The 27,969-nt window shown below is 36.3% G+C and overlaps 5 protein-coding genes across 7 annotated transcripts in view; 3 read left to right on the top strand and 2 right to left on the bottom strand.

Moving 5' to 3' along the window:
- Positions 1-20,282, top strand: part of LOC119066960 (probable protein arginine N-methyltransferase 6.1) — a 41,987-nt gene extending 21,705 nt beyond the window's left edge. Inside the window, exons 5-6 of the mRNA XM_037169691.1 lie at positions 3,391-3,396; positions 20,261-20,282. Of these exons, the coding sequence (XP_037025586.1) occupies positions 3,391-3,396; positions 20,261-20,268 (14 nt within the window). The 3' untranslated portion in view covers positions 20,269-20,282. The remainder of the gene's footprint in view (positions 1-3,390; positions 3,397-20,260) is intronic.
- Positions 1,528-8,541, bottom strand: LOC119066954 (glycerophosphocholine phosphodiesterase GPCPD1). 3 transcript variants are annotated; one of them, XM_037169678.1, is made up of 9 exons: positions 8,169-8,483; positions 7,474-7,716; positions 6,109-6,416; positions 5,209-5,354; positions 4,848-5,121; positions 3,968-4,783; positions 3,759-3,905; positions 1,965-1,972; positions 1,834-1,865 (listed from the first exon to the last, which is right to left on the bottom strand). In XM_037169678.1, coding segments are annotated over exons 2-9 (1,932 nt in total). In that variant the 5' UTR covers positions 7,706-7,716; positions 8,169-8,483; the 3' UTR covers positions 1,834-1,864. The 3 variants fall into 3 exon arrangements, with proteins under 3 accessions (XP_037025571.1, XP_037025572.1, XP_037025573.1); XM_037169676.1 differs by lacking the exon at positions 1,965-1,972 and having other exon boundaries at positions 1,528-1,865; positions 8,169-8,541; XM_037169677.1 differs by lacking the exons at positions 1,965-1,972; positions 8,169-8,483 and adding an exon at positions 7,991-8,128 and having other exon boundaries at positions 1,528-1,865.
- LOC119066967 lies at positions 10,173-11,022 on the top strand. Its single transcript, XM_037169698.1, has 2 exons — positions 10,173-10,303; positions 10,366-11,022. The coding sequence occupies exons 1-2, from the start codon at positions 10,234-10,236 to the stop codon at positions 10,902-10,904; spliced, it is 609 nt and encodes a 202-aa protein (XP_037025593.1). The 5' UTR covers positions 10,173-10,233; the 3' UTR covers positions 10,905-11,022.
- Positions 11,297-13,794, bottom strand: LOC119066964 (N-lysine methyltransferase SMYD2-like). The gene is made up of 3 exons (XM_037169696.1): positions 13,211-13,794; positions 12,857-13,151; positions 11,297-12,789 (listed from the first exon to the last, which is right to left on the bottom strand). Exons 1-3 carry the CDS (start codon positions 13,429-13,431, stop codon positions 12,301-12,303), a joined length of 1,005 nt encoding a protein of 334 aa, XP_037025591.1. The 5' UTR covers positions 13,432-13,794; the 3' UTR covers positions 11,297-12,300.
- Positions 17,315-23,808, top strand: LOC119066953 (centrosomal protein of 97 kDa). The gene is made up of 14 exons (XM_037169674.1): positions 17,315-17,578; positions 17,644-17,904; positions 18,022-18,218; positions 18,280-18,521; positions 18,589-18,627; positions 18,698-18,778; positions 18,897-18,992; positions 19,067-19,252; positions 19,309-19,488; positions 19,553-19,817; positions 20,371-20,523; positions 20,584-20,785; positions 20,848-21,259; positions 23,543-23,808. Exons 1-13 carry the CDS (start codon positions 17,408-17,410, stop codon positions 21,253-21,255), a joined length of 2,481 nt encoding a protein of 826 aa, XP_037025569.1. The 5' UTR covers positions 17,315-17,407; the 3' UTR covers positions 21,256-21,259; positions 23,543-23,808.
- Positions 23,809-27,969: the final 4,161 nt, after the last annotated feature.

Here is a 27,969-nt window from a genome sequence, read left to right as displayed (position 1 = left end):
ATTGTTCATCTATCAATTAAGCGTTTTATCGTTTGTTGTGGAAGTTGGAAACGTCCGACATTCCCGCAGGATATTGGTCCAATCCCAATTCTAGAGAAGATGAATCTTTTAATTTTTCGATATGTTGTCAACGGTTGGTGGAAATGGCTCAAAAACTCATGTCAGAGGGTTGTGAAAAGTGTTTGTCGATTATAAAGACGATAGTATTTTAAGACTGGCGTGATCCACAAAAAATTGTTATCATCCCTAGATGTCAAAAATCGATTTCAAAAATCTTGAAAAATTCATTTTCAACTAAATTAGCGACAAATCATTAAAGCTAAATTTTCGAGTTTTCGGCCTCCCACCTATTTCGACCTCCACCAAAAAAACTTCTTTAAGATTTTTGCTAGCTGTATTAGTCCTATTCTACTAATTGGAATCCAATTCAACAGAAAAAATTAAATCCGAAAGAAGTTGGTCGGAAAAGTCTTCTTTATGAGTCGTCGAAATTCGCCGACTAGGATTGAGCATGAAAATTCGGAAATTCATCTAGAAAATGATTGCTCATGACTTAAATTCTTGGATGGGTTGGGGCTATCAAGAACAGGAAAATTTTTGAAAATCATCTGAAAAATGTTTTTGTCGTGAGTGTTTGTTTGATCTAAAATTGGGGCAAAATGGCTCAATTGAGAAAACCGAATTTTTGAAAACGCGTAAAAAACATTAATTTTAATTCATTTAATGGAATTTAACATCTGTGGTCAATTTTCGATCAAAAAATTTTAAAATCGATGATTTTTTAGACGTTTTCCAAAATTCGATTTTCTCAATTGAGTCATTTTGCCCCAATTTTAACTCACGATTTAATTTGTTTCTGTTGCATTGAACTTCAATTAGTAGAATTAGTTATCCTCTAATACAGCTAACAAAAATCTTAAAGAAGTTTTTTGGTGGAGGTCGAAATAGGTGAGAGGCCGAAAACTCGAAAATTTAGTCCATATGATTTGTCGCAAGTTGTAAATGAATTTTTCTAAATTTTTAAAATCAATTTTGGACATCTATGAATGATAACAGTTTTTTATGGATTACGCCAGTCTCGATCCTTTATCCATCGCACACCCCTACTACAGATAGAGTATGATCAGCGACCTGTGCAGGTGTACTTATGAACTTATGAACTAAGGCGTGGTGCATTTTCCTCCTGAGCTGCAGGCTTACTTTACTAAGGATGTAAAGAGGCCTTTCACTCCCTAGAGAAGAGTTTTTACATCGCTCGTAAATTAAAACGTCATACTACACTCGATAATTCGATATTTAGATCAAATTACTTCCCTGGTATAGTAGTGATTTTCTGCACGTGCTCCTAGAGGTGACTCACTATTTTGATTTTTGTCGACGCTGTAGATGAAACAGATGAAAACACTAAAATCGAAACACCAATTTTGGTTTTACTAAAAAATATATTATTTGAACAATAATTGAATTGGCAAAAGATTGAAACGTTAAAAATTCAATTAAAAAAAAAAATGATTTTCACGAATTTTAAAATTTTAAATCGGGAGTGTAAGTTTTAAAAATATAATTTAAATAATGCAGCGGAGATGCTTCGTTTCTTAATCTCAATTTTGAATTTTGAATTATCAGCAAGCAACAAAAACAATAATTGTCCAATGGATGATAAATGACATTTTGTTCTTAAATTTATCTAATAGACATTGGCTAAAAACGTTAGACTTGTTTAACTTTAACTAGCAAAGAATCAAATTTAGTTAACTATTTTCTGAATGATTGGTTGAACGTTCACCGTGTTTTATATTTTCTAGTTGTTGAAGTTGGAATAAATCTTTTTGCGTTTCTTTAGCATCGACAAGGAAAATACTTTTCTGAAAATACAAGAAAAAAGGAAATTATTTTAGTTGTGCAGAACGTCCTGAATGTAAAGAAATTCGTTCATTTTTAACAAGAGAACATCTCGCAAATACCATTTAGCCTTGCAGCATAAATTGTCGAAAAATACATTGGTTAGATAACGCTAAACGAACTTTTCAAAAGTTGTGTTAAAAGCGATGATTATGAAATTCGATTTGGAATAAAATTCTTCAAACAAAAAAAGTGATAAAAAAATTCAAACAATTTCCTTCAATTCTCTGATTTCTTATCTCTAGAAACAGACAATTTTGATGAAAATCATTACACCAAATCATCAAACACAATCTGTAGAAAACTTCGACGATGCAGATTATGAACATTTTCTCAAAATATTCGAAAACGTCGCTAATTGTCTAACATTTGCACGCGATATAAAGAATCGACTTGTCTGGAGATATTCCGGCAAATTTAGATCTCACAAAGGTGAAAATGGTACACACACGGAATTTTGGAAACCGACACATTTTTTGTTTCTGTGTTTTACTTAAGTTTCTGATTTTTCCATATAAAAATACATGCAAAATTCACAAAAAACCAGGGCCTATTTTAAGGAAATTAAATTTTCAAAAATTCTCAATTTTTTTTCGTCATTTCATCTAAAAACACAATAGATTGCATCGTAAATGTTGTTTTTACTGCATTTTTAGTTGTTTTTCATGTCTTTGAGCTTAACTGATTACTTCGGAATGAGATCTAACAGGAAACAAAATTTGGAAATTTTAAGAATTTTTTTAAAATTTGTGAAGGGAAATTAAATTCCTTAAAATAGGCCTTCAAAAAAACCAGCAAACCACGAAACAGAAAATCTGTCGGTTTTCAAAGTTCCGGGAGTGTAAATTGCACAATTTCTTGCGAAATTAAAACCACAAGGCGTATACCGCTAGTATCATTACAATTACAGCGAGCTTATGAAACAACGGATCATGTTTTTTGAGATATGTATTTAATTCGAAGCGAAACTAATCAGCTTGGAAGGTCCTCTTACTTTCATAAGAAGTCGTAGACTTATGGACTAAGTTCTGCTAAATTTTCACTAAAAACTTATTGCTGAAAAAATGAGCTAAGACGAACTCCTCTTCCTAAGAAATGGATTTTTTTTTACTCTGTCCACTGTCCGTAAAATCAATAACTCAGAAAACACAGTTAATTTCAACCAAATTTGTGCCTAAGTTGGTTCCATGGTATTTGTACAACGGTATAATTACGCATAAGCACAGTGTGATTGTATCAGTGTGTAACTGGACCAGCTGGTAAAACAGGCGAAGCAAACTTAGACACAAATTTGGTTGACATTAACTGTAGTCAGGATATTTACTCAATGTGATAAAGACAATAGACAAATTACAAGAACTGACGTAGAAAAGGCAGATCACAGGCCAGTTAGGCTTAGTCCTAACGCCAAATCAGTTGGTATCACGCCAAATTCTACATTTTTCGTCATTTGGCCAACAATGTGCCATATGGCTTTGCGGTGAAAAGTCGATTTGAAGAAGAGCTTGGCCAAAGTTAAGTTAAATTTACGATTTTTCAGAAAAGAAATTTTCTCGACAAATATAAATTTGACCTGGGACTCGTTCTGTAGTGCGTGAGAAAAATAAATCAAGTTTCATACATCAATGTTATTGGTTCTCGGATTTGTTCTTGGTCAGGGCTTAGTTTTGGGAATTTTAATTCTGAAAAAATATCAAAAATTTCCACACAAAAAAACTCAGAAATTTTTCTGCATTTTTCGGAATTTTTAAAAATTCCTAAAAATTAGCCCTGCTAAGATCTACCTGCGAGCACCATTATTACTTAGATGACTGTTCGTTAGTAAAAAAACAAACAATAAATTTGCAGTGCATTACCTTCACTTCTTTGGTAGATAGGACATCCATTTTGTCGTAAATAATTCCATGAATGCCGAGACCTTTCAACAGCTGAATCGTGTCCTTCGAATTATTGTCGTCTCCCCAACAGAACACAATCAAACCCAAATCAGTAGCCAAATTGATCTATTTGATTACAGTCAGTTGGTCAATGGGTCAATATGTGCATGCAGCTTTGATCTAAGTACCTGGCTAGAGTCTCGTAACAAGTCCTCTGTATGAGCAACGATGCCCAACAGCTCCATGGCGTAAGCATTAGACACGGCACTTTCGATGGTATTACACCTAGGGTCATGGTATTGGGGATATTTTTCGGTGACGCCTAGCGTCAAGAACATGACCGGATACATATTTTGCTTGAAGCGCAACATTGTACATATGTCTGGATCGAAGCATGAAAAAACGATTCGCCGCGATCCGGCTTGCGATAGAACCACGTCCAATATACAGTCAACGTACAAATTTTTGTCAATAGTCCGATCCAATTCCAACGTACCATCGATCAGTTGCATCGACCATTTAACTTCAATATTGAAACCAACACTCATGTCTATCAAATTCAACGCATCAGCCAATTGCGGAAACGGCTGATGTTCATCCAAATCTTCGTCAAAGAATTTCGCCTCACGATTGCGACCCTCAACAGCGTGGTAGATTTTTAAATTACTCAATTGTTCTAGCGTCAACTCCTTCACTGGCAGCTCCAGCATATCGTGTGAATCGAGATTTTTCTTCTTTTTCAAGGAAACGTAAACGATGAAGTCGTGATAGATAACCGGGACCAAGTCCTTGCTCAACTGAACGTCAAATTCAACGAAATCCGCTCCATAATTCGCTGCATGCTTCAACGATGCAATCGTATTTTCACGAATCGTATCTCGGTCTGGGGCTTTGAAACTATTGCCAGCTCCGCGGTGTCCCACTTCAAGGCCAGTCCATTTTCGATTCCAGTAACGAATGAACGATTGTTTCATGGTCAAATCGTGACTTTTCAACGGGGTTATCTGTGGATCAGTTGATGAGCGTAGAAATTATGCAATTTTATCGAAAGTCAGCGCTGAATTATACCTTCAAGTACTCAATGTTCATCATGCCCAGGGGTCGGTGTCTTGCGGCACATGTTATAGGCAATTCAAGTTCACCATCCGACTTTCGCAGTACATTGGGTAGAACATAGTGATAGCCTAAATGGACAGGTGGTTCGTCGGGATCACGTCTGGAACTGTACGTATACAAATCGATTAGATATGCAACGTTATCGGGTTCTTCAACGGTAACATTAAATATAATAATATCGTCTGGATTGTACTTCTGGCCAAATTGCTGTTGCTGTTCAACGACACTATAATCAAATAAAAGTTACGAATTTTTACATTGAATTGCCGTTATGTCTGGTCAATAAATGTGGTCATCAGTCAGTATTCTATACCTGTGCGGATACTTTAATGTAACGACTTCAGCAAAAGCATACGTTGGATTTTCGGTGGGATTTTCATGCGTGTCATTGGACAGAGAATCATCAAGTGGTGATACACCTGATGCCTCGTTCGATATACGTAAATTCATTGGAGTTAACTAGAAGCATAAATAAATATTTGGTTTTTTTGTTGGTTCAGTGGTGATGAGGTGGATAAAGGAGAAATCAATGAAACATGAACGTTGAACATGAACACACATTTAGTAAACAAATTGCTGATTTATTTCTGCTATGTTGGAATCGTAGAACTTCAAACCAAAAAAAATCAAATATTTCTCAAAGTAAAAAAAATCGTCTTCCTCTAAATTAGAGGTTCCATTACAAACTAAATTATAAAAAGGCTTTTATAATAGGTCCTAATATGCAGCTACGAAAGTAACATTCATACTGGTGTGATCTGTAGTCACGTTTTAGCAGTAAAGTCGACCTACGACGAAGCTGGAAAAACTTAAATTTATGATCGGCCGTGGATTTCAATTGTTCGACGTTTTCGCAAAGTGACCCTTAAATCTGTTACTTCTTATGTTTTAAGTATTCCGTTGTGTTGGATCTTTTACTTCATTTACTTTAACTTTCGTTTGACTACATAAACGAATGCTGTTTGGAGCTCATCGCTCATTTTTTGTCATCAGATGCGTTAGAGAGATTGAAGAGGAAACTGGAAATCTTTTGATTTTTTGGTCACATTGGGACATCTAAATTTTGGAAGGTTAATCACAAGGAAAGCGAATTCATTTTGAGTGGTAAAATTATCTTCGGAACATGTCACATCAAAAACGACAAATTGTAATTTGTTTCAGTCATCCAACCGGACGTGACATCAATAAATAATCAAAGATCACGTACACCTACCTTCACATAAAGTATCCGATTTTTCAATTTCTCCTTTAAGTGGAATGGATTATTGAAAAACTTAAATTGTATCACTGTTTCAGTGGTTAGCCAGCCACAATCGATTTTCTCCAGACCATTCACCTCGCCAAAGGTGTCCACAACGGCTGTTAATTCATCGTATGCATTGATTTGACGGGGATTTAAGTGCGTTTCCCATCGACGGATATGAATGTGTTCCGACGATGCGTCAGATGTCGAAACGAAGTATCGATATTTAATATCTCTCGACATTGGTAGCATGACTTCAGTCGACCAGATGTTTGTATCTGAACAAAAGAAAATATGAAAATTGCCTCAGTTTATACTGACAATGAGCGATAACGTGTGGTTTAATAAATTATGATTCAAGCGAAAAATATCGAGAGAAATATAAGATCTTTACGCGAACTGCATTCATTTCTTTGTCTTAATATAAGATTCGCTGTATCGTTTAGTTACTAAATTAGTAAATGATTAATGTCGAGATTAGGCACTTGTTGTCAGTGTTGTCATAATATGTAATGGAAAACGTACAAGGAAACTGAAGCATCAAATTTGTTCACATTTGTCTTTGAGACCTGATACCGTAATGGGGTAGTTGAAATTCAACCTGAAACATTGAATTCGGGGTCCGCTTAAGATCAGGTTCAACCTGAACTAAATCAGATCGACTTGAGCCGGATCGAAGGTTTAAATTGAATGTCGTCTTTCCGCAAATTTTCCAAAAATTAATTTTAGAAAGTTTTACAGTACATTACGGCAAATGGTATCGCTCAAGTAAAACAATACAATTGAATCATTAGATCGACACACCAATCATATGCGACTGGTAATAAAATGCTGGCTTTAGCACAAACATTTCAAATTTTAATTAACCGACTCAGGAAGCATTACACAGCAGTTTTGAAAACATGTAATGTAGGTTCAATAAACTCTCATTTAGTCGCGGATTGTCATCCAAATTTGCAACTTAAACGACTTGTAGACTTCAAATATGTTTGAAAAATACAAAGACGATAAATGAACAATGCCAATGTCATATGACAATTTTCTGGCTCAAGTCCATGAACGTACACAGTTACGACGTGATTTGTATTACACCACCACAGGTGTTTTTAATGAAAACAAACCTTGGGTGTAAGTAAATGTTGTATGTGGTCAGATTGAGTTATATATAAGTTAGAAAAATTCTTATTGGCGTGTGTGAAGCTTGTAGCTTACGATTCCAATCAACAAGGGAACCTCTTTTCCGAAACGAGCTATTTGCGCAGTACAGGCGCATTAAATAAATTGCAACAAATGACCAACGTATCAAATCAACAACATAAACAAATGAAGTCTTACCATTTTCTCTATGTAACAGCACACAATGCTGCGGTATCCAATTACCTAACGCTGAGCATTCACCAGTGACAGAAATTGATTCAAATACATTCAGTTTCTCGGTGACCATAACACGAAATAGCCACTTCCGTTCCCCACCATCATTAGCTTCAATTGACTTTGATGGCACTCGTCGTTGATCGGGTTGCTCATAAGTTTTGGCTTTGTTATCCAAATACCACCACCGTTGCATTGTAGAAATTGCTGCGGATGAATTTTAATTGAATTAACTTTTCAGGGTCACAACGAAAGTCTCCGCTTAGAGTTAATGCGGAGAAATTTCGATGAACACTTTGATAAGAAGCGTGCTTGAATTACGTGCTGCTAAGTGCTCGTTTAACCTTGGTGTTTACTCACGAAAGTAAATATTATTTCAGATCTTGTTCAATGAAAGTCATTCATACGAAAATATGGAAAATGCACAAAGGCCTAAGCTAATGAGATATCAGTATGTTTCCATTATTCTAAATCTACTCACGATGGGGACAACTCTTATCACTTCACAAAGGCACTGTTGCGAAACCAGTTTTAGGCGAATTTTTGAGAACTTCGAGTAATCAATGACAATAATAACAAAATTTCTACGTCTCAGAATTGGCCAGAAATCAGACTCCGAAGTTATGTTAAAATAGAAGCAATTTGATATTTAGACTTACCCACAAATAAACGAAGAATAAATCGAATGGTTAACGTACAAATTAAGTGTTTCTACTTTATAAACACAACAACTACAGACACACAATGCTGTTTATAAATAAAATATACAATCAAACTTCTTGAAAATACTAAACAATTTTAATGAAGGAAATCGAATTGTTTCTTAAGAACAACACGATCCGTAGTATCACATATACGCAACAAATTCATTTTCTTTAGTTTAATTCTTGTTTTTTTACTTCCTATAACTTTGAACACTCGAATAAACTAATTTTTGACTTATCGAAGTCGTCACAAAGTGTCAAAATGCAAATGAACGCGTTACGCGTGTCAGCAAGGTCAGCAAAAGCGTTATGGAATGTGCGCCGATATCTGAAATAAAGTGAACGCAAACAGGATTCGATTTGGTAAAGTCCGTAAAGTCTTTCTTTAACTTCAACCAAGGTAGATATATGAGCGGAGGTAATGCCATATATAACCAATGAAAGTAGAAAGGGTGTGACACTATTCACGCTATTCACATACATTTTTTGTCGAAGTGTCTAGGGGGTGAGTGCAATTCACATTAGGTTAAACTGCCGGGGTAGAGACCAGGTATGGTCTGTCCATAGGAGCCGTATTTTCATTGAGAGGTGAGTTTGTTTACATTAAATCGCTATTTCCTCTGCTCCATATAAATTTTGACATTAGACTATATCTATATAGACTATAGTGTACACTTTCATTGTATATAACTGAATCAGATGCAAGGTTCTGAAAGAACTGGTTAAGACACTTTCGAGTTGATCACCGCAGGCGGTGGAATCAAAGTTTTCCTGTAGCGCCAACTAGGTTTGAAATAGTTATTTTCCAGAAACCACGAAATTACAGTATACGTGTGAATTCGTATGCCGAGAGAATTATTTTGCATAAGTATGTATGTTTCGTCGAGACGACTGTGATACTGTGATTGAGTGTGCTTTCTCCATATGATGCATCTCTCCCACAAATGTGTTAGCTTTAAATAAAAATTAATTTTTAGTTGTAGTCGTTTGACCAGCTCTGAGAAAAGTGAGCAGTTTAACGAAATTTTCATAAACTGCTCATTGTTTTCAGAGCTGGTCAAACTGCTATAACGAAATCTATTTTCTGTTGAAAGCTAACACATTCGTGGTCGGAATTGCAGTCGTACATTATTGAAAAAGAATTATGGTGGAAAGATATCATCAAAAGTAAACTATAATCCAGTATTTAAAAATCGCCCTAATGTATGCTTTTCAGCAAAGTGCCGGTGCCTCTTAAATGAAAGTAATGTCATTAGAGATAGATATCTCTTTCGACCTCGGAAAATGGTTCTGCCTTTAGAGAAGTAAAGGACTACTCTACTAATCTTATGTTGCTTTCATTATTTTCTACAAGATTTAATAATAAGCTTTCTGGTCGAACATGTAGTTGGTCAACTTAAAACATAGAAACACAATTTCATCAGTCTCCCATTTGTTCAATCTACAACTTTAATTATATCATCAAAGTATTTTCGGAAAAATCAATGAAATCTTTTACTTCATTATGTTGTTTAGTATCTAGATGACAATGTTGATTTGAAGATCATTGTTTTTTTTTTGCCACAACGGAAGACGATACATGATATACACACGCTCTTTTATGAGATTTAGACTGTACGTAAGAGTGTATTTTTGATTACAAAATTAGCTTTGCAGTCTCAATTAATCTATTGAAGATCAAAAAGTTCATTTTGGTCGGATACGAATAACTTATCTTAGAGTAAAATAGATATTAAAAATACACCTTCTTGTTTTCCTGAAACAATATCGAGACGTTGTTGTATTGTATTCAATTAATTGTTTGTTCAGCTGGAAAGATCAATAAGACAGTTGCGTATACAAAATTTCCACCATTCTGTTGAAATCCATTTTTATGAGTTTAACCTGATCTGATTATCGATTGAATGTCATTCAATATTTGAACAACGGCGACTGACTATATAAAAAGCCTGGTAACTGGCAAACTTATTATTCACATCTTAGAGTCTCTATCCTTAAGTGGTATCAACTAAGCAAAGAAATGACTTCGAAATTGTCCGGAACGTTTTTGGTGTTGTTGGCTGCATTTTTGATGTATGCTGATCAAGCCAGTAAGTCGAAGGCACTGACATAACTAACTGAACTTTGAATATTTCACTACCATTTTCTTTAGGTGCCGTCTCATCGGCTGATATTAAGAAAAAGATTACGGCACAAAATGCGAACAAATACATCGGCATCGGTGGTCGCTATGGTAAGTTAGTGGACACTGTTTCCAAAGACAAGATTATCGAAAGTGACCACTTTCCGCCCAAGAGCGCATATGCCTATGCCAAGGACAAGAAAATAAGAGAGATCAAGGAAAGAGACATGGCTGCCGTTTCCATTTCCTATGCAGAACATCGCGTATTATTAACGACCGGATCGGGGAATGAGAAAGGAGGTTTCTTTAATAACTGGCTTGCAGATCACTTCAAGAAAGCCGAATATTACCAAGCAATTGAAAAGAACATTCAAGTGTACCAGCAAGCCGGATTTTTGAATCAAATTAAGAAAGGCGTTTTGGATGCCCTGTCGGTTCATGAGGCGAATGGATTGATTACCGACGCTCAACGAAAAGCGCTAATTACAGAATTCAAACTGGACGCTTACGACAAAAATTTCGAAAAAGACAAGGACAGGGCGGAAGCCGTTACTGTTGTACATTCGTAGTTCGTACACTAATTCTTATCGATTCCTTTTATTTACTCGACTAAGGTTCACGTCCATCAATGGTTCGTGGCACAAGTGTCAGTTTAAGTAGAAGCTAATAAATATATTGAAAAAAGAAGTCGTAACGCAATTTTATTTCGTCTGGGAGTTATCTTAAATTTCACTTTTAAAACTTTAACAATCCTCAAAACAACAACTCGGACGTAATGTACTATTACAGAAGGTCTTAAAATGAAATCTTTTATTTCATTAATGTTTATTTTCCCTTTAAAGGAGTCGTGAATGCTCTAAAGGAGATGTTTTTTTTTTTTTGTTGCCGTTCAGAACTACAGCTGCTCTTACAGAACTTCTAATGAAAATCACAAAAAAAATTTAAATGGATATTGCTTGGCACGGTGTGCTTGAACGATGGCTAATTAAAAATGTAATGTAACTCAAACTTTATTGTAGATAAATGTTAGTCGATGTCCACTGATCATAAATCAGGGCAAGTGGTCTGAAAGTGGACGGTAACTTTTTGAAATATTTTTGAAAAACCATATTGTAAAGGGTAAAGGGTCTCTCCTGCCATGCAGTTTAAATTAAAGGCTGTTCAATTACCTTTCGAACGATACCACACTTTCTATATTTGTGATTATAAGCGTGATGATAGAAGAATATTTTCATATGAGTAGGTACCTTAGCGCATTTATTCAAGGTTGAGAGCTAAGATGCATATAAGTGGTCACTCTTTGATGTTAATTTCGTATTCCAGGAACTATTCTTGACTAAAAATGGCCAAATATCTCGAACATTTTTTAGTTTGTTTGATTAATTCAATGTTTTTCAAAAAATTGCTTACTACCGCGAACATTTTTGAGCATCTAGGCAACCACATGGTGCTTAGAAGTGTCTTTTTTGTATCAGGTGAATTGTCCTGGATCTCAGCTTTACGACAATACCATATTTGCTATGTGTAGTGTGCCACAGCTGTGCTGTACAACTCATTTTATATGCGAAAGTCGGTCTACTCGAAAGTACAGAGATCGTAAGATTTTCGACTGAACTCAAAACTATTTTCATTGTTAATGTTTGGTTTTATTTTGGTTTCTATTTATGATATAAGCTAAAACGTTTAATAATGATGCCAGAGTAGACTAACTAAAAAATCTTCGAAAACTTACAATCTCTGTACTTTCGAGTAGTCCGACTTGCGCATATAAAACGAGTTTTACAGCACAGTTGTGGCACACTACACATAGCAAATCTGGTATCGTCGTAAAGCTGCGATCCAGGACAATTAACCTGAATCAAAATAATACCCTTCTAAGCATTCATTGTTAGAGTTGTAATCAGAATTCATTGATTTGAAAACAAAAATCTTTCAAAATATCTTGAAACGATAAAAATGAGGCACCTAATGATTTAGTGCATTTAGTCTCGGCAAAACCTCATCAGCCAAATATTTGTAGTCTTTATGACCGACCCCGAAAGTAATTCGTAGATTTTCTTCGACTTGTTTTGCGAATTGCTTAACTTTCGAAACCTCCACCATGGACGTATGCATTGTTAGGCCTAACACGAGCTTTTCCAATGTCAAATCATATAAATTGGTTATCCGTTCGTCGTACCGGCAAAATATTTTTTGCATTTGATTCAAAATGAGCTCAGCACGAACGAATTGCTCGTTCATATAAATCCCTTCTCGATCAAAAACTGCTCGGAGACCAAGTAATTCGACGAAATTGACCGCCGGTGCGTCTTTCTCAGTTTCACACAACGAACATTCACAATTGAAAAAGTAACGTTTCTTCAGGACGTTTTGTCGATCGACTCTATTGCGAATACCAGCCAAGTATGTAATTTTTGGAGCCTCTCCGACAGGAATGGCTTCAATACAACGGATCTATTTAACAAACGGATCATCAAGATTTAAAATTTACGGCTCAGTTTAATATCAAAATACAAGTTACCTGCATTCGACACGAATCGTCCACAACTCTTATTGCATTTGGACGGCAGGAATGATCAAACGATGAGCTCAAAATGTAAAGTGCGCTACCAATAATCTTGGTATCGTCTTCGTTGCTTACACCAAAAGCGTTGGTTTTCCAAACGCTGTACATATGAAGAATATTTTCATAGCTGCACTCGAGTGGAGAAAACAATGCTGAATCTGCCAATGTTGAAGCTAGTGAAGTGGCAGTCTTTTTAAGTAATTCATCCGCTTCCATACCATCATAATGATCCTTTAAATCGTTGAAACATCTGTCAATTCAGAAGGTCGTTAGCTTAGAAATTCGGAGATCCATTAATAAAAATCTCACCGAGACGTCCCATCGACGAGTTGATATTTCTTGGCGGATTTCTCTTTGTGAAGTTTGAGAAAAGAAACGATTCTTATTATTTTTAGTATATCATCACCGATGCCACCGAGCTGAACCATCGCAATCGAAGCTGTTTGAGGGTCAGCGAACAATTTACACTCAATGGAATGGGCAATTTTCCAATCCTGCTTTTGACAATCCAAGTCGCAATAGAAGACCATTTTGCACTTAGCGCATGTTCGTAAATGATAGCTGCTTTTGAAGCAAAAATTGCAATGGAATTTTTTGCAAGACAAGTCCAAAATTTTAATAAATGGCGTTTAGAATTCTTGAATTATATCGCCAGGTATAAATTGGAAATTCGTCGTCATTATAAAAAATGATATGCGCTTCAGGTCGAATCAACTGAGATACTAGTATCAAGGTTAAAATCGAAACTTCCAGAAACTAAAAACTTCTTAAAATGCAAAAATGTCATTTATGACAATCGATTTAAGCCATCTTATAGTCTCTGGGATTCCCACAGACCGTCAAAACTGTGAAGTGGTGAGTGAGGTGAGTGAGTAAAATTCACCACGAAAAATCCATGTAAAAGTTGACTCTGTGAGGATCAATGAAATAGAGTGGAAATTTTCAATGAAAGTACATTAGAAATTATTCAACAGTGCATAACTCATCTACTAACAAAGAAATAATATTTTGACGTCAAAGCGAAGTTTGTTTCCTAGAAAGAGTACTGGTTTAACTTATTTTTTTTTTAAAGTTAGTAAAATCAATTAAATTAAACTTTTTACGTGGTTATCATTCCTAGGTTTAATTGTTCCACATCGTTTCACATGTTGTCACCTAAAGAAAAATAAAGAGAGTCGTCTCACTAACACGCACACGTGTGGCGTGGAGTTGAAGGAATGTAAAGACAAGACAAGCATTCTTTTATGTGGTAGAATACGTGTGGAACAATATAAAACGAAAGAAACAAAATAAAAACCTTGAAAAGTGTAAATATATCCCTCCTGATAGTTTATAAACTTTTAGGTAGCTGAATCCTTTGTTTAGTGAAATGTGGTAATTATGGAAAATTCCAAATATTAAATCTAACTTACAAATAAAATTATTTATTCCGGCTTACACTCACGGAATTTTGAAAACCGACACATTTTCTGTTTCGTGGTTTACTGATATTTTGTGAATTTTGCATGTGTTTTTATATGGAGAAATCAAAAACTCAAGTAACACACAGAAACAGAAAATGGGTCGGTTTTCAAAATTCCGTTCGTGTAAATTTACAGCAATTACAAAAACTCAAAAGTCGTTCTAAAGAGTTTGCCGAGTGCAGTTCTAAATCAAATTTGTCAAATTTTTAAGAAATATTTTGCGAAAAAAAAGTGTCGAATATGGCCGATAACCAAGGCGTGGAAGTGAAAAGTGATTCATCTGTCGCTGAAGCTGTCTTAACGTTTCCGTTGGACTTCGATTCTTCGTTTGAGTTGTTTGATAAGATTGATACTCTCAAGGATTGTATGAACTTGGTAGATGCCTGTTCGGGACTACAACCAGTTGCCGAAAAGATTTACAAGAGGAAATTCAACAAATTGACATTTGATTTCAAGCAGCCACTAGACCGCACCCTGCGTCATGCTGGAGCAACCGCAAAGTCGCTAACACTATCACTTCACAGCTACAAATACAACTCAGGAGATTTGAGAAAAATTCGTAACACATGCAAACAATTACAGTGCCTTTCAGTCAGGAGATTTCAAAGGAAAAAATTTCCATTTAATCCATTTGCTTACTTTGAAAATGGAAAGCTGGAAGAGCTCACATTGAGTAACTGTTCGCTTGGCAGTGATATTCACTTTTTTGATAGTTACAGTAGCTTAAAATGTTTAAACATGTTCGGATGCTATAACATTAGTTCCATTGCTATTGAACGTTGCTTCAAAAATAATCAAGGAATTACAAGTTTTACTTGTAATGACGACCTTTTAAAGAACCAGAAATGCTGCTCTTCTTGCCAAATTTAGAGAGACTAAGTCTTGTTTATGAAAGCGGACACGAGAGATTTTATATGTTGTCGCAATTGCCGTCACTGCGTTGTTTGACACTGAGTTGTGTAGAAGATAATATAAACGATTTGTTGGTCGACGTTGGCAAGATTAATCGATTGGAAGAACTGGAACTGCGCGATATTGACATAGATGAAGAAACGTTCCCACTAATCAAGTCACTTCAGAATTTAAAACTATTGTCGGTAATCTCGGCAAGTTTAGACACTTCAATTCCGGAGGCTGACGATTTGCCGTCCAATCTCAAGACACTAATATTGGACGGCTTTCAGATCGCTAACGGTGACATCGCGTCACTAGTAAAAAATCTTCGGCATCTTGAAAATTTGTGTCTAAGAGGTTGCCAGCTGCTGCATCACGATTTGTGGGTTTGCGATTTTGATTTGACGGCTGATTTAATAATTGAGGATCTAACTGAAGGCGACCTTACATATCGAAGTCTAAATGTGACGATAGATGCTGAATGTGAAGATGTACGAAACGTAAGCAATTTTAAATAAAGATGAAAAAATAAAAGTTTTCTTAACTCGAATCATTTATCTTATTTACAGACAACTAAATCAATCGGACGTCTACGGATCACCAACGAAGTGCAAGATACAAGTCTGTTCGACATATCATATCCTGGAATGTACCGCGGGATACCGGAATGTGAGGGACGCTGTGGATCATATAGTGATTAAAGTGTATTACTAACAACACTACACGGAAATGATTCGTTGCCTGATGACATAGGCGATAATTTTTTGTTTCCACGAATCGCGAGTGAATAGCTCACGTGATTGTTTGGACACTATTGTTTTTACTGGTGGGGCACATGCTCGTCAAATAAAAATGTCCAAGCAAGAACCTCATCTACAGTTCTTTATCGAATATTATTTGTAATTTGTAAAAAATAAAAAAAATCTTTAGTTGAACAATTGAGCAGTGTTCCTTTATTGTGTTGAAAGGAGAAAGGCCATGCGGCACAATTGCATAAGTATTCAACAATTTGTGATGCTGAGAAAGAGGATTTAGTTCTCGAACAAGACCAAGAAATACAGAAATCAAAAAAGACAAACAAAAAAATCCTTCAAGCGATAGTTCAATATTGTGAATAAGATTGTCGCATACAGTTTAAACCTGGATTTCCTTCGACTGACTTTGAAATAAAAAAAATAATTTCTGGATTTTAACGATTTTTCGAATTTTTTTCATTTTTTTTGATTTCGCGAAATTCGAGTTCCAATATTATTGATTTCGGATTGGTCCTTCCGCGTTAAGATTTCAAAGTTGGAAAGTCGTTCATCATGGACACTGAGAAAAACAGATTATCGAAAGTGAATGAACTACCAACCGAGTTTTTGAGTTTAAATTTCGAACAGCTTTTAAAAATCGGACGAAGCGCAATTTTTTCTTCGAGTTATTGACAGCTGTGTATCCGCTGCATTTATTTTTGAAAGCTGTTCGAAATTTGAACTGGACCACCCTATACAGCCGGCGGCTTAGGAGAATCTGGGGTCAGCCATTCATTATTGTTCTTGAAGTGACGGAAGAACGACTTGCAGATAGCACCAATCAGTGACAGTACTGTACTGAGAAATATTATTGTTCGAATAAACGAAATATACGCTCTGTAGACTGTTACCGGAGAGCGAGAAGATCATTAATGTCAAACAATTATTTATGAAAATACACTCACGCTGAAAAAATACAGTAAAACTACGGCAGCTACGGCATCATGGTCAGAAATAGCAATGAACGTCAACACAAGGTATGGTCGAATGTCAAACTTTGTATGTAGCGGAGGATATAGCGATTTCATATAAACAAACTCACCTCTCATGGATCGTATGTCCTCCGGTTTGTATGAACAGACCATACCTGGTTTATACTTTCATTGAGAAATAGTATTCCGTACCTTAATGTTACGAGACTGTACTTCGCGCAACCTTAATGTTAAGAGACTGTACTTCGCGCATTTTTTTCAAAATGACGTTTCTGCATATTTTGCACACACCGTCGCATCGACGCAAACACCAAATGAAACGCATTCAAAATGTGTTAACTGTCATTTTTCGATTGAAAAATCAATAAATTGTTAGATTATTTGGGAATTAAGTGTGTTAATAAAGTTGTATAAAAATTAGCAATGCCTTCTGACGAGGCCTCGTCGACGAGAATACTGGATTATTCGAACAAAAACTTAAAAAAAGTGCCTAAATTTGACGATATCGACAAACAAAGCATAAACACTCTTCTACTCGATTCAAATGAAATTCAAAAAATTGAAAACATCGATTCGTTTGTGCAAATTGAAAAGGTTATTTGACTTCAAACAAAAGACCATTCAGTCAAAAAATATTTTCGGTTCTTCAATTTTTCTAGTTGTCGTTGAGCCAAAATCAACTACTCCGTATGTATGGACTGCATCGACTGCACAGTCTGGTTGAACTCAATCTGTCACACAACGGAATTCTAACCATCGAGGGTCTAAAAGACCTTACGCAGTTAACTCATTTGAATCTTGCCGGAAACAACATTAAAACAATTGAACATCTGACAACAAACACAAGACTGGAGTACTTGAACTTATCAGAAAATAGCATCGGCAATGTCTCAGATATTTCCAATTTGAAGCTGTTAAAAGTAAGAATTGTTTGTAGCGGTTCTGACAACTAAATTTCCTGTGTAGTGCTCGCTGTCAGTGCGATCGTGAGACTTTCAACTTTTGATGAATATTCACCCCATTACCTCTCCATTTAGGAATTATTGTTACATGGAAACCGCATAACACACTTGCGACAGTGCGAGAAATATTTACCGCACTCATTGGATACACTGAATCTATCGAAAAATGCGATCGTCGATCTGAATGAGATATGTTCGTTAAGTCACCTTTCCAATCTACGAAGCTTTTCGCTCGTCGACAATCCGTGCGTTCAAATGACAGGCAATGCTATGTGCGCTCATTAACTGTGATTAGTTTCGAAAGTTTCATAACAAATTTAAACGAAATTTCAGTGGATTTGACTATCGTCCGTTTGTGTTGAATTGGTGCATGAGTGTCAAGATCATCGATGATTACATGGTAAATCCTATTGAAAGTTTGAAAGCCGAATGGTTGTACAGTCAGGGACGTGGTCGTCAGTTTCGCATCGGCGAACAGGCTGATCTTGCTAAATATCTCAGTTCGGTTTGTCCGCTGTCAGGGGAGGTGCTCGAAAATGAAAATGAAAGGAAATTGCGACTGATATTGAGCAAAGGTCAGTAAAGTGCTTTAGCACAACAGATTTACTGGTGAAATTGACTTTCTTTTGTTTGGTTTTGTAGCTCAGCAGCATCAGCGACAATTACAAGAGGAAATCTCAGGTGTGTTTAGCTCCTCTTTTCTGATTTTTCAACTTAGTTCAACAACGAATTGACCAATGTTTACCCACAGAGAACACCAATTCGTCTGGAAATAATTCGCCATCATCATCGAGACGGAAGAGTCAGTCAAGTCGGATCCAATCGCCTAGATGTAAGTACTGAATACCGTCGAATCTACCAATTCCGTGACACTAGTCGTGTCTTAAATTGCTTTTGTGACATTTCGGTTCGAACGCTGTCTCCAATTAAAAATTCTCATCTCTGTCTAGTTTCATGTCTTGGCAGACAAGGATCACCGGATTCAATGTCAAGCAGCTACCATGGAATTACGAATTCATCGTCGCTGTTGTCACAAAACGATGCTGGTATTATGCTGTTTTGAAACTGAGTAGTCACCGAATGTCTTTAATTCATTTTTTTTTCTATGGAATGTCAACAGGGCACAACCTTATACAAATGTCAACGTCGTTAATTTCCAATATTCAAAATGAGAGCAATTTGATGATTCAAAGTCTCGATCCGAATTTACTCAGTAGCAACACGAAATCACATTCCAACGTTCTGCATGACGTCACTTCTCGGTCAACTAATCAAACTTTGATGACGTCAATGAATCAATCGAACGGTAACGTTGTCCAATTGATCCAATTTTTATTCACTTATTACTGGTTGTCTTTCCAGTCGAACGACAGGGTAATCCGTTGGCAGCGGCTTCGAAAATGGTTCCAGTACCTGAATCTCTAATGAGTCCAGATTGTCCCCCATCGAATACTGTTCACCGAACAGCTCTGTCTAGCAATGCTTCTGTACATTCGTCTGGCTACAGCAATTTACCGAATAACAAATTTGCCAAATCAAAAGGTAAATCATTCCAACATAATTAATCGTCACTGTGTCCGCCATGATTTCGTTTATTCATTAACAGTAAGTTCACCGAAGAACCTACGATCTGCAACGACAAAACGGCATCAAGAAAAATCGCCGAATCTGAATGCGTCTCGTAAATCGAATCAGAATATGGTGTCGTCGTTGCGAATTTCCAATACATCCGAAGCGAATAAGACTAAACAAAAGGCGTCAACTGTTCACATTGCATCGCCGAATGATTCGAAGGCAGCTAGTTCGGATGATGACAGCGATCACATTAATACCGACAAACTGAAGACAATTAGAAACAAGGCAGCGCAGAGGTATGACAGTTTTTTGACTAGATTTCCTAACGGACCGAGAGTCCACATTACATATCAGTCCCTCATAAGCCCGCCCGGTTTTTGGTGAAAGGTCTCTCGTTTCAAACCGTGGCCTGATGAGGAACTAATATGCATGTGGGCTCTCGATCGAATTCGTATCTTGGTTCTTCAGTGGAGGTCTTATCGATGACTCATCGAGTCTATTTCTTCGTATTTTTTAACCTTTCCGCAAACCCTTCAACTGTGCTTCTTTGTGATCTTATGTACTGATTGTCTGACCGTCAAGATACTTGTGACAATGACGTCATAATAACACGAATAACATGTGTTCGATTGGCTTCCTCTATTCGAATCAATATTAATTGAGCATCAGCATGCTATGCATTTAGTAAATAAAATCAAATCTTAAAACTGAGAGAATGTCATTCGTAGACCCAATCTCATTCTTTGAATATTTCTGCGCATTTATCACTTATATGTTCCTCGTACGATCAAAGTAATCCGAAAATCGATTGCCATTCGCTAAACATTTTCACATTTTTTCGTTTTGTAGAAACTTGCAAAAGGATTTCTCTTCGGTAAACAACAAGCAGATCGAAGAATCTGCTATCCTAATTCAAAAAATTTGGCGCGGTTATAAGACACGACAGAGCATGAGAGATATTGCTGTTAAGTTGCAGAACAAGCGAACACAAGACTACATTGAGTAAGTTGCAATGCAAATCTCTTGCTGGACTTGTTCTCTGTAAGGTTGAATGTTCCACAGAAAGCTTACACATGACATGGAAACGACTAAAGTAGCACTCGAGAATGAGCGGAAAATTCAACAATTGCAAATGCAAGCGATATCGGCTTTATGGAAAAAGGTGTCAACAATACAAACATCGAACGACACACCATCGGCTTCGAATAATTCCACAACTGCCGTGCACGACTTAGCTAAAACTTGCTCGGTGCTAACGAATCAGGTACCTTTTTTGCTCTCCCCATTGTAAGTTGCTCGTTCCTTACAATGAATTGGTCCCCTCAGGTCCAGCAACTGCAAGGATCCATGACGGAAATTTTGCAATACATAACAACATTCTGCACACCGCCCAACTTCGAAAATCAAAATGTCAGTAAAATGGTGGAATGTAAAGACAATTGTGCAACGCAGACTGAAATTGTAGCCGTTCATACACCGCAAGTGGACACGCTACCGTTTCCGTTCAATAACAAATTGTTGAGACCGTCTACGCTGCCACTAGAAGCGAGCGATACGTCGCCGTTGCAGCCCGATGTGGCGAATGAAGTGGACGAACATTTTGGTGAGGTCACACCGAATAAGGATCAGTTCCACGAAAAAGATGCAATGAAAGTGTTGGAATCGGAGATAAACGAATTGCGCGTGAACGAAGAAAACAACAAGGATCTCATTATTTCGGCTGCTGAACAATAGTATGGTAAGAATGACTTTGACGTGATGAACTTATTTTTTGGTAGTTTGGAGTTAGTGCAGACTCATGTCAACCGGAAAAAGTAGAATCTCGAAATAATTCCTTGCAAAATACTCAGATTTTGTCTCTTACGAATTCTGTTGCGAAGTTTTTCAATGGTTCAAAGGGTAGAAGAGCTATCTCTTCCACATTATTGCCCTTTAGCTACTCAAACATATCGAGGGCAGCATGACTAAAGGCCGTCCTGCCATTTTTTAAACGATTGTATCTTTGGAACCATTGGTCGGATTTCGCAAAAAAAAATCTCTAAAAGCTGTCAATTGTCTAATCCACCAATTTATTCAAAGATATGGCCTTCCACTACACGGTAAAATATTTGTAATGGGGTGAACAAAATTAAATTCGAACTCAACGCATTTTCATTGTCAGATACACCAGTATGATTACCATACCGCCTATAAATAGATTCAGATATTACACCGCGTCATTAAATTTTTATAAACGCCAAGCATACATCACCAATTTAGTTATCGTATTGATTGACACAATCATTTATTATACAATGGCATAAACTTAAGAGTTTATTTTTGTGATCGTTTTCGACAATAAGTGTCACCCATTGGGTTTGCTCGATTTTGGTATTAGGGCAGCAATTCTTAACTTCTATCCGGTTTTCCTCCCATTCTAATTTTCTTCAAATTTTTAGTCGGTTCCTCTCAAGACTCTAGGAATTGTGACAAATTCTGACGCATCATTTTATTTGCCAAGTGAAGGCCTTCCTTCTTGCTAAGTCTTAAATTAAATCCTTGTAAGCCAGGCGACGTTCGCCTGAATCGTACTATAAAACAGAAACTTAAATTCAAGAGTTTATTAACGAGGTCTTGATGTAGCGTTGATGTTCTTGTTGATATATTTTTGAACTACGTATTGCGACAGAGTAAACACTGACGGAATTGGTTGATTTTGCGGAAGTGAAATTGGACACAGATAGGCCAGAGCCCAATATTTGGGAATTAATTCACCTAAAGTTCAAAAAAAAAAATGTCTTTGCTTTTGCATAGTTTTTAACCGTTCTTGAACTTTCCCTGAAGTTGTGAAATGGATGTAATGGATTTAACACGTTGCCGGTTATTGCGACTCGTCAACTTTAGGCGGTTGACTTTTGATTTTTAGAGATTTATTTGGAGGTATTCCTCGACTCCATTAGCACTTTTCGGCGTTATTATTATCCGCTACGTGTTAAATGAACACATTTTTAACATCACTAACGTCACTGATGCAACAAATCTTATATTTACTTGAAACTTCGGCTCCGTACATTTTGTGATCCACCGAATATTTGGATTATACTCTCAGGGCCTGCTGAGCTTTCTGCTGAAATTACTGGCTGGTTTACTCTACTCTATGCTATCATCCTTCTAATTTTCTATCTCGAAATTTCCGCTCAAAATCTGAACTTGAAAAACTTCTTCAGGAGGCTGACGAGACATGTTATGAAATAAACTCCTATTCCGCACACATAAATTTAAGCATTTTCTTGTTCTTTTTAGGGGCCATTCACAAATTACGCACGCTCTTAAGGGGGGAGGGGGGGGTTTGACAAAAGCGTACGATTCATACATTTTTGAAATTTTCTCAATACATTTTCGCGTGCAAGTGGGGAAGGGGGGTCTGAAATTTCGAATTTGGTGCGTGCGTAATTTGTGAATGGCCCCTTAATCTGATGAAACTGAACTCATCATAAGGTTTTACTTTTCTTGGGTTTTGTTTGTTTCCTTCGATCTATTCGTCCCATTTGCATTCCATCACCTTAGGAGTAGTTCATTCCATCACGTGAAACCACTCTCTTTTGTTATGACAACATGTGGAACGATATAGGCCAAACAAAGAAACGAAACCCACGAAAGGTAAAACCTTATGATGAGTTCAGTTTATGTGTTCAATGTCATTTCTAATGGTCAAAGAGAGCAAACGAAGTCTGAACGAAAATGCCTAAACTCCGTTTTCTATTCGTTTACACTTTAGCTAAACGGAGGAAAAACGGAGTGTTTTTTGTAATTCGAAATCAAGCCTACGACATACGTTTGTGACCAGACCAGAGTGGCACCTATGGGAGAGTATTTGAGAAAATTGCATTCAAAATTGGTCCATTCTCTCTTATGAGCAGATGCAAGCTGTTATTCTCATGTTTCTTCCATCTCTCCACAGTCGTACGAACTTATAATTTCTCTGCTTAATTTTATGAGTGCAAAAAAGGAATTTAAAATTCTTCTGCTTCTCTTTTTTCAGAAATTAAAATCAAAGACCCTATCACAATCTGAAGCACTTCGAAACTCATTCATCGGAGCCACTAAATAGCTTCCTGCAAAATTTTCATCGTCAAGCAAATTTCTATCGAATATCTATATTTATCGTTGTAAATTTGAACTCTAATTCATTGTTTAAATGCCAAACACAGACACAAAACAAACAACAATCTGAGATGAGAATTAAAGTTAACTATTGTAATGCAAAATGAAAAAAAAAAAAATTATAAAAAAATCATGGAAGAGAAAAACGAAAAATAAAAAGTTTTTTTCCAACGAATTGATTTTGCCGATTGTAAGTTATGTGATATATTTATTTGTAATTTTAATTTAGATGTAATTTTGAAACTCGTTCATGTGTAAGTAAATTTTTCATTTTGAATAAAAAGAAACATTTTGGTTTTCAACGAATATGATGCATGCGCCTCCCTAATAATATAATTGAAATTGAAAATAAATTTTAATGCCGCTAATAAAGATGTTGCCGCTAAGAATCATCATCCATACCAAACTTTCCGACACATTTTTCAGAAAATTAAAACCAAAAAGTTTTTACGTTGCACGCCACACCATCAGCACCCATTCAGTGTATCACCAAAATTTTAAATTTTAGACTATGGATAAAGTGGATTACGGATACTCTCGGTAAACTTAGAGATATAAATTGTTAACGATCTGGACATATTTTTTGTCTAGGCTTTTTCACCATGCTCTCTGATAAGTAAATTTACAGTTGTACAATACTAAGAAAGGTCTATAAATGTGTTAATAAAAAAGCTGATTGATCCATTCAATTATTTTAATGAAACTACTAAATTTGGCGCTGTTTATTCTTTCCCTTTCCCTTTATTCTTTGCAGCAACCAAGGTCTTATCCACTTGATATTTTTGTCATTCCTATTGTTATGCTCCAGGTCTATAGTCAAGGAGGACATTGTATTAGAAAAAAAAGCTTCGTTCGCCGAAAATGTAAAAAGTCGATTTTCGATTTGTTCCACAACTTTTCATTCCCAATGGTAACAGAAAAGCTCGAAAAATGTAAGGCGAGCGGTTTGTTGGTGTGCCCAAGAGAACAATTTTGACTTCAGACAAAGACGGCTCATAGTTCTATGCATATCTTTAGACCTTTTCAAGTATTCATAAGAACATGGTAACAAGAAAGACAAAAATCCCATTTGACTCCAGAGATTAGACTAAACTCACTCTAGACCGTTGGGATTTATCCTCTGCTCTTACAAATGTATCGTTTTCGTTTTCGTTTTTACAGAACGACTTCTTAGGTTAGTTCGATCCCAAAGAATAGCTATTTCTCCAGAATGTGCAAATAGCGGTCTTTTTCTAATATTTTTGCCGATCTCACACTTTATGCTGAAGACACCAAGCTTTGAGGTGCTACTAAAATTTTTGAAACATTTTTTTTTGTGCAGTACCCATGTGGACCTGCCTCACACCTTTTCGTTTTTGAGAATCACGTTAGTCATATTATACAACAATAACAGACAGCCGTGTAACAGGTATCTGTTACAGTTGGTAAAGTTGAAACATAGAACCTTTAAATCAGCATAATATGCAATTAGCTTATTGATTTATACAAGAAAACAATTAAATGCAGTTGTTGTTAAGGTAATGCAAGACCTATAATCACTCAACAAATTTACGTACTTTTTTGATAAAACAGGCAAGTTTATTACCGAATTATTGATTTGATCTATTTTAAAACCAAGTTGTAAGTGTACGTACAGCCTAATAACAATTACAACATATCTCTATCAGGTTGTCGTGAACTGTGCAGTAAATATAGTTTAAAACCAGGACGTATCTAAGCCATAAATTAACTCTTTAAACTGAATTAGATATCGATTGATTTTTGATGGCGTAAATGATTTGACTTTGAAAGCTTTTTTCATAGATTCTCGAATACAGTCGATTTCATCATAATTGGCCTTCATGCTTTCCCTTCAGCTGTTTGATCTATACAGAGAGATTTTAACGAATGTTTCTTTGAACGCGTGCGATTGAATGAGTAATGAATAACATCTGGTTGGTTTGAATCCATAGTTTTGCTCCTTCGACGGGTAAAGTAATGAAAAGTGCCCAATTCCAGTTGTAGGACAGTGACATGGAAAAACGGCGAGTGACTAAAATCCTCTGTCATGTTTTTCGCTCACAGAACCCCGTCAACCGCTCAGAAGATGAATTAATTTCTTTTTTAGAGTTGACCAACAAAACCGATACCTCAAGTGATCTCACCATTCTCACGTCTTTTTTGGCCTGTTCGAAAATCATGTCTCATAAATTAAAATTTTTTGAAAATCTTACAAGCTCTTCAAGGTTGATTGGTTTATTCTTTGTGCTTAAATACAATTTCACATTTGAATGCGGATTCCATTAATATTGCAACGGAGGCCAACAGTCCTGCTCATCTGAATTCTATATAATTCTGAACGAAATATAGTCAAGTTGAGGTTGAAGTGTTTGGTTGATTATTTTGAAGGGTAGTAGGGAACGTGCTGTTTTGCCTCATCAATAAGTTATTTTTGCATTTCAGACTTGAAGGACATTTACGCTGTAATGGTTTTCCTTAGAATTGAACTATTGTTTCGTATTTTTTAGAATATTGAACATGCTGTAAACAGAATTTAGAATCTGTAAAACAATTTCGATAATTGTTCTGTGTCACCAACAAATCCTGTTCGATCATTCAATTTACCCTTGTAAATGTGTTCAAAGTCAACGGATACAAATTGCGTACTACCAGCTCCTGAGGACGTTTCAGACGTTCACCAAAAATGATCACACACATTTTGGCTGTTTGTGGCTGGACAGTCCAGTTTGACTCAAACAAGCAATATGACAAATGGTCGCTCGACACTTTGACCTCATTTCCGAGGTAGGTTATCATGAAAATTTCCGAAATATTGTAAATCAATGTGAAAATATGAATAATTCGTTCGACTAAATTATCGCTGACATCCTGAGGAGAACAAAAAGGAGATTTTCAACATTTTGAACAGAATTAACTCAAACAATGTTCAATTCACAAATGCCAAACAATAAACAGAGGCGCAAGTGCATATGCCACTGGTAGCAATTCGAATGAAAAATAAGTTCGAGCCAAATGACTCCAATTCGTTGATCGATCTGAAAAGAATTATCTCAAACTTTTGGTTCTGGATTGGGTCCGACGAGATTACATACTGGCACAGATGTAAATGAACGTCGATTGATGTCCGTAAATTATGCAGAAAAATGTTGTCTTCTGCCTTTTCCAAATTATTTTTTGTGTTTTCTTCTGCTCTCACCAAATCCAAATCCCTTAACTCATTTCCAAGTTCTCCATATCTAATAGAACAAACCAACAGTAAATACCAAAGTGTGATGGACAGTGCGAATGCAGCCATGGAAAGCATTAGACCGGTGAAAACGAAAATATTTGCAACCCAAAACGAAAAGTAATCTTTTCTCCAATCCAACGGAAATGCGACTTTGAAAAATAGAGTTCTCCTATTTCCGATAAACGGTGCCACTCCCATCACGCATAAATCAGCCACCATCAGATAAGTTAATAGTGCGATGACAAATTTGAAGAATTTGCTTAACTTGTCTGTGACTAAATTACAGTCGTCGTCACGTCGAATTGAAAAAATACAAATTCGGTTAAGCAGTTCAAGAATTTTTGTTTGATTCCAAATTAGAACCCACAATTTCACTGACAAAACTGTACCGATGATTGCTATTTCAGCTAAAAATATAGAATTATCCCTGTCGTCACTGTTAATTGCTCCAAGCATCAGAGAAACGACGAAAATGAAATGGTATATGCAATAGGCAAACTTAATGCCCAGTTCAGTGTTGGTTGCTTTTTCTCCTCGATTCCAAAACCCAATGCGATAAAAGAAATTTATCATTTTTTTGATGAACGAATGAATTTGGACGAAATGCATTTTTTGATACAATAAAACACAAAATTCATCCACAAATGTTCCAACAAACTAAATTTTACTCGCTAATTGACTTCGGATTGTGTTTGATTACGACCATGTGTTTATACAATGGAAACCCTTTCTATATTAGATGGCTGTTGAAAACCCGAACGAAACAGTGTGATAAGACTCTGTGTCTTCAAGTTGTTCCGTCTCTACGATTAACGCAGACTTAATAGAAAATTTTGCTCCCTTACCTTAGTTACTACAATTTTGCAATCCACAATACACACAGTCGAATACTTTTAAGAGAAAGTACGGTTTCACCAATGAAAGTAGATAAGTAGGTATGGCCAGTCCATACAAGTCGGAGCACATACGGATTTCCATAGCGCCACCTCAAACGAACTCATTTCTAGTGGAAATTTGCACTAGAAATGAGTTTGTTTGAGGTGGCACCATGCAAATCCGTATGTGCTCCGGCTAGA

This window comes from Bradysia coprophila, chromosome IV (assembly GCF_014529535.1).
Source record: "Bradysia coprophila strain Holo2 chromosome IV, BU_Bcop_v1, whole genome shotgun sequence".
In the NCBI taxonomy this organism is placed as follows: Eukaryota; Metazoa; Arthropoda; class Insecta; order Diptera; family Sciaridae; genus Bradysia; species Bradysia coprophila.
This window is presented reverse-complemented; position numbering and strand designations above follow the sequence as displayed.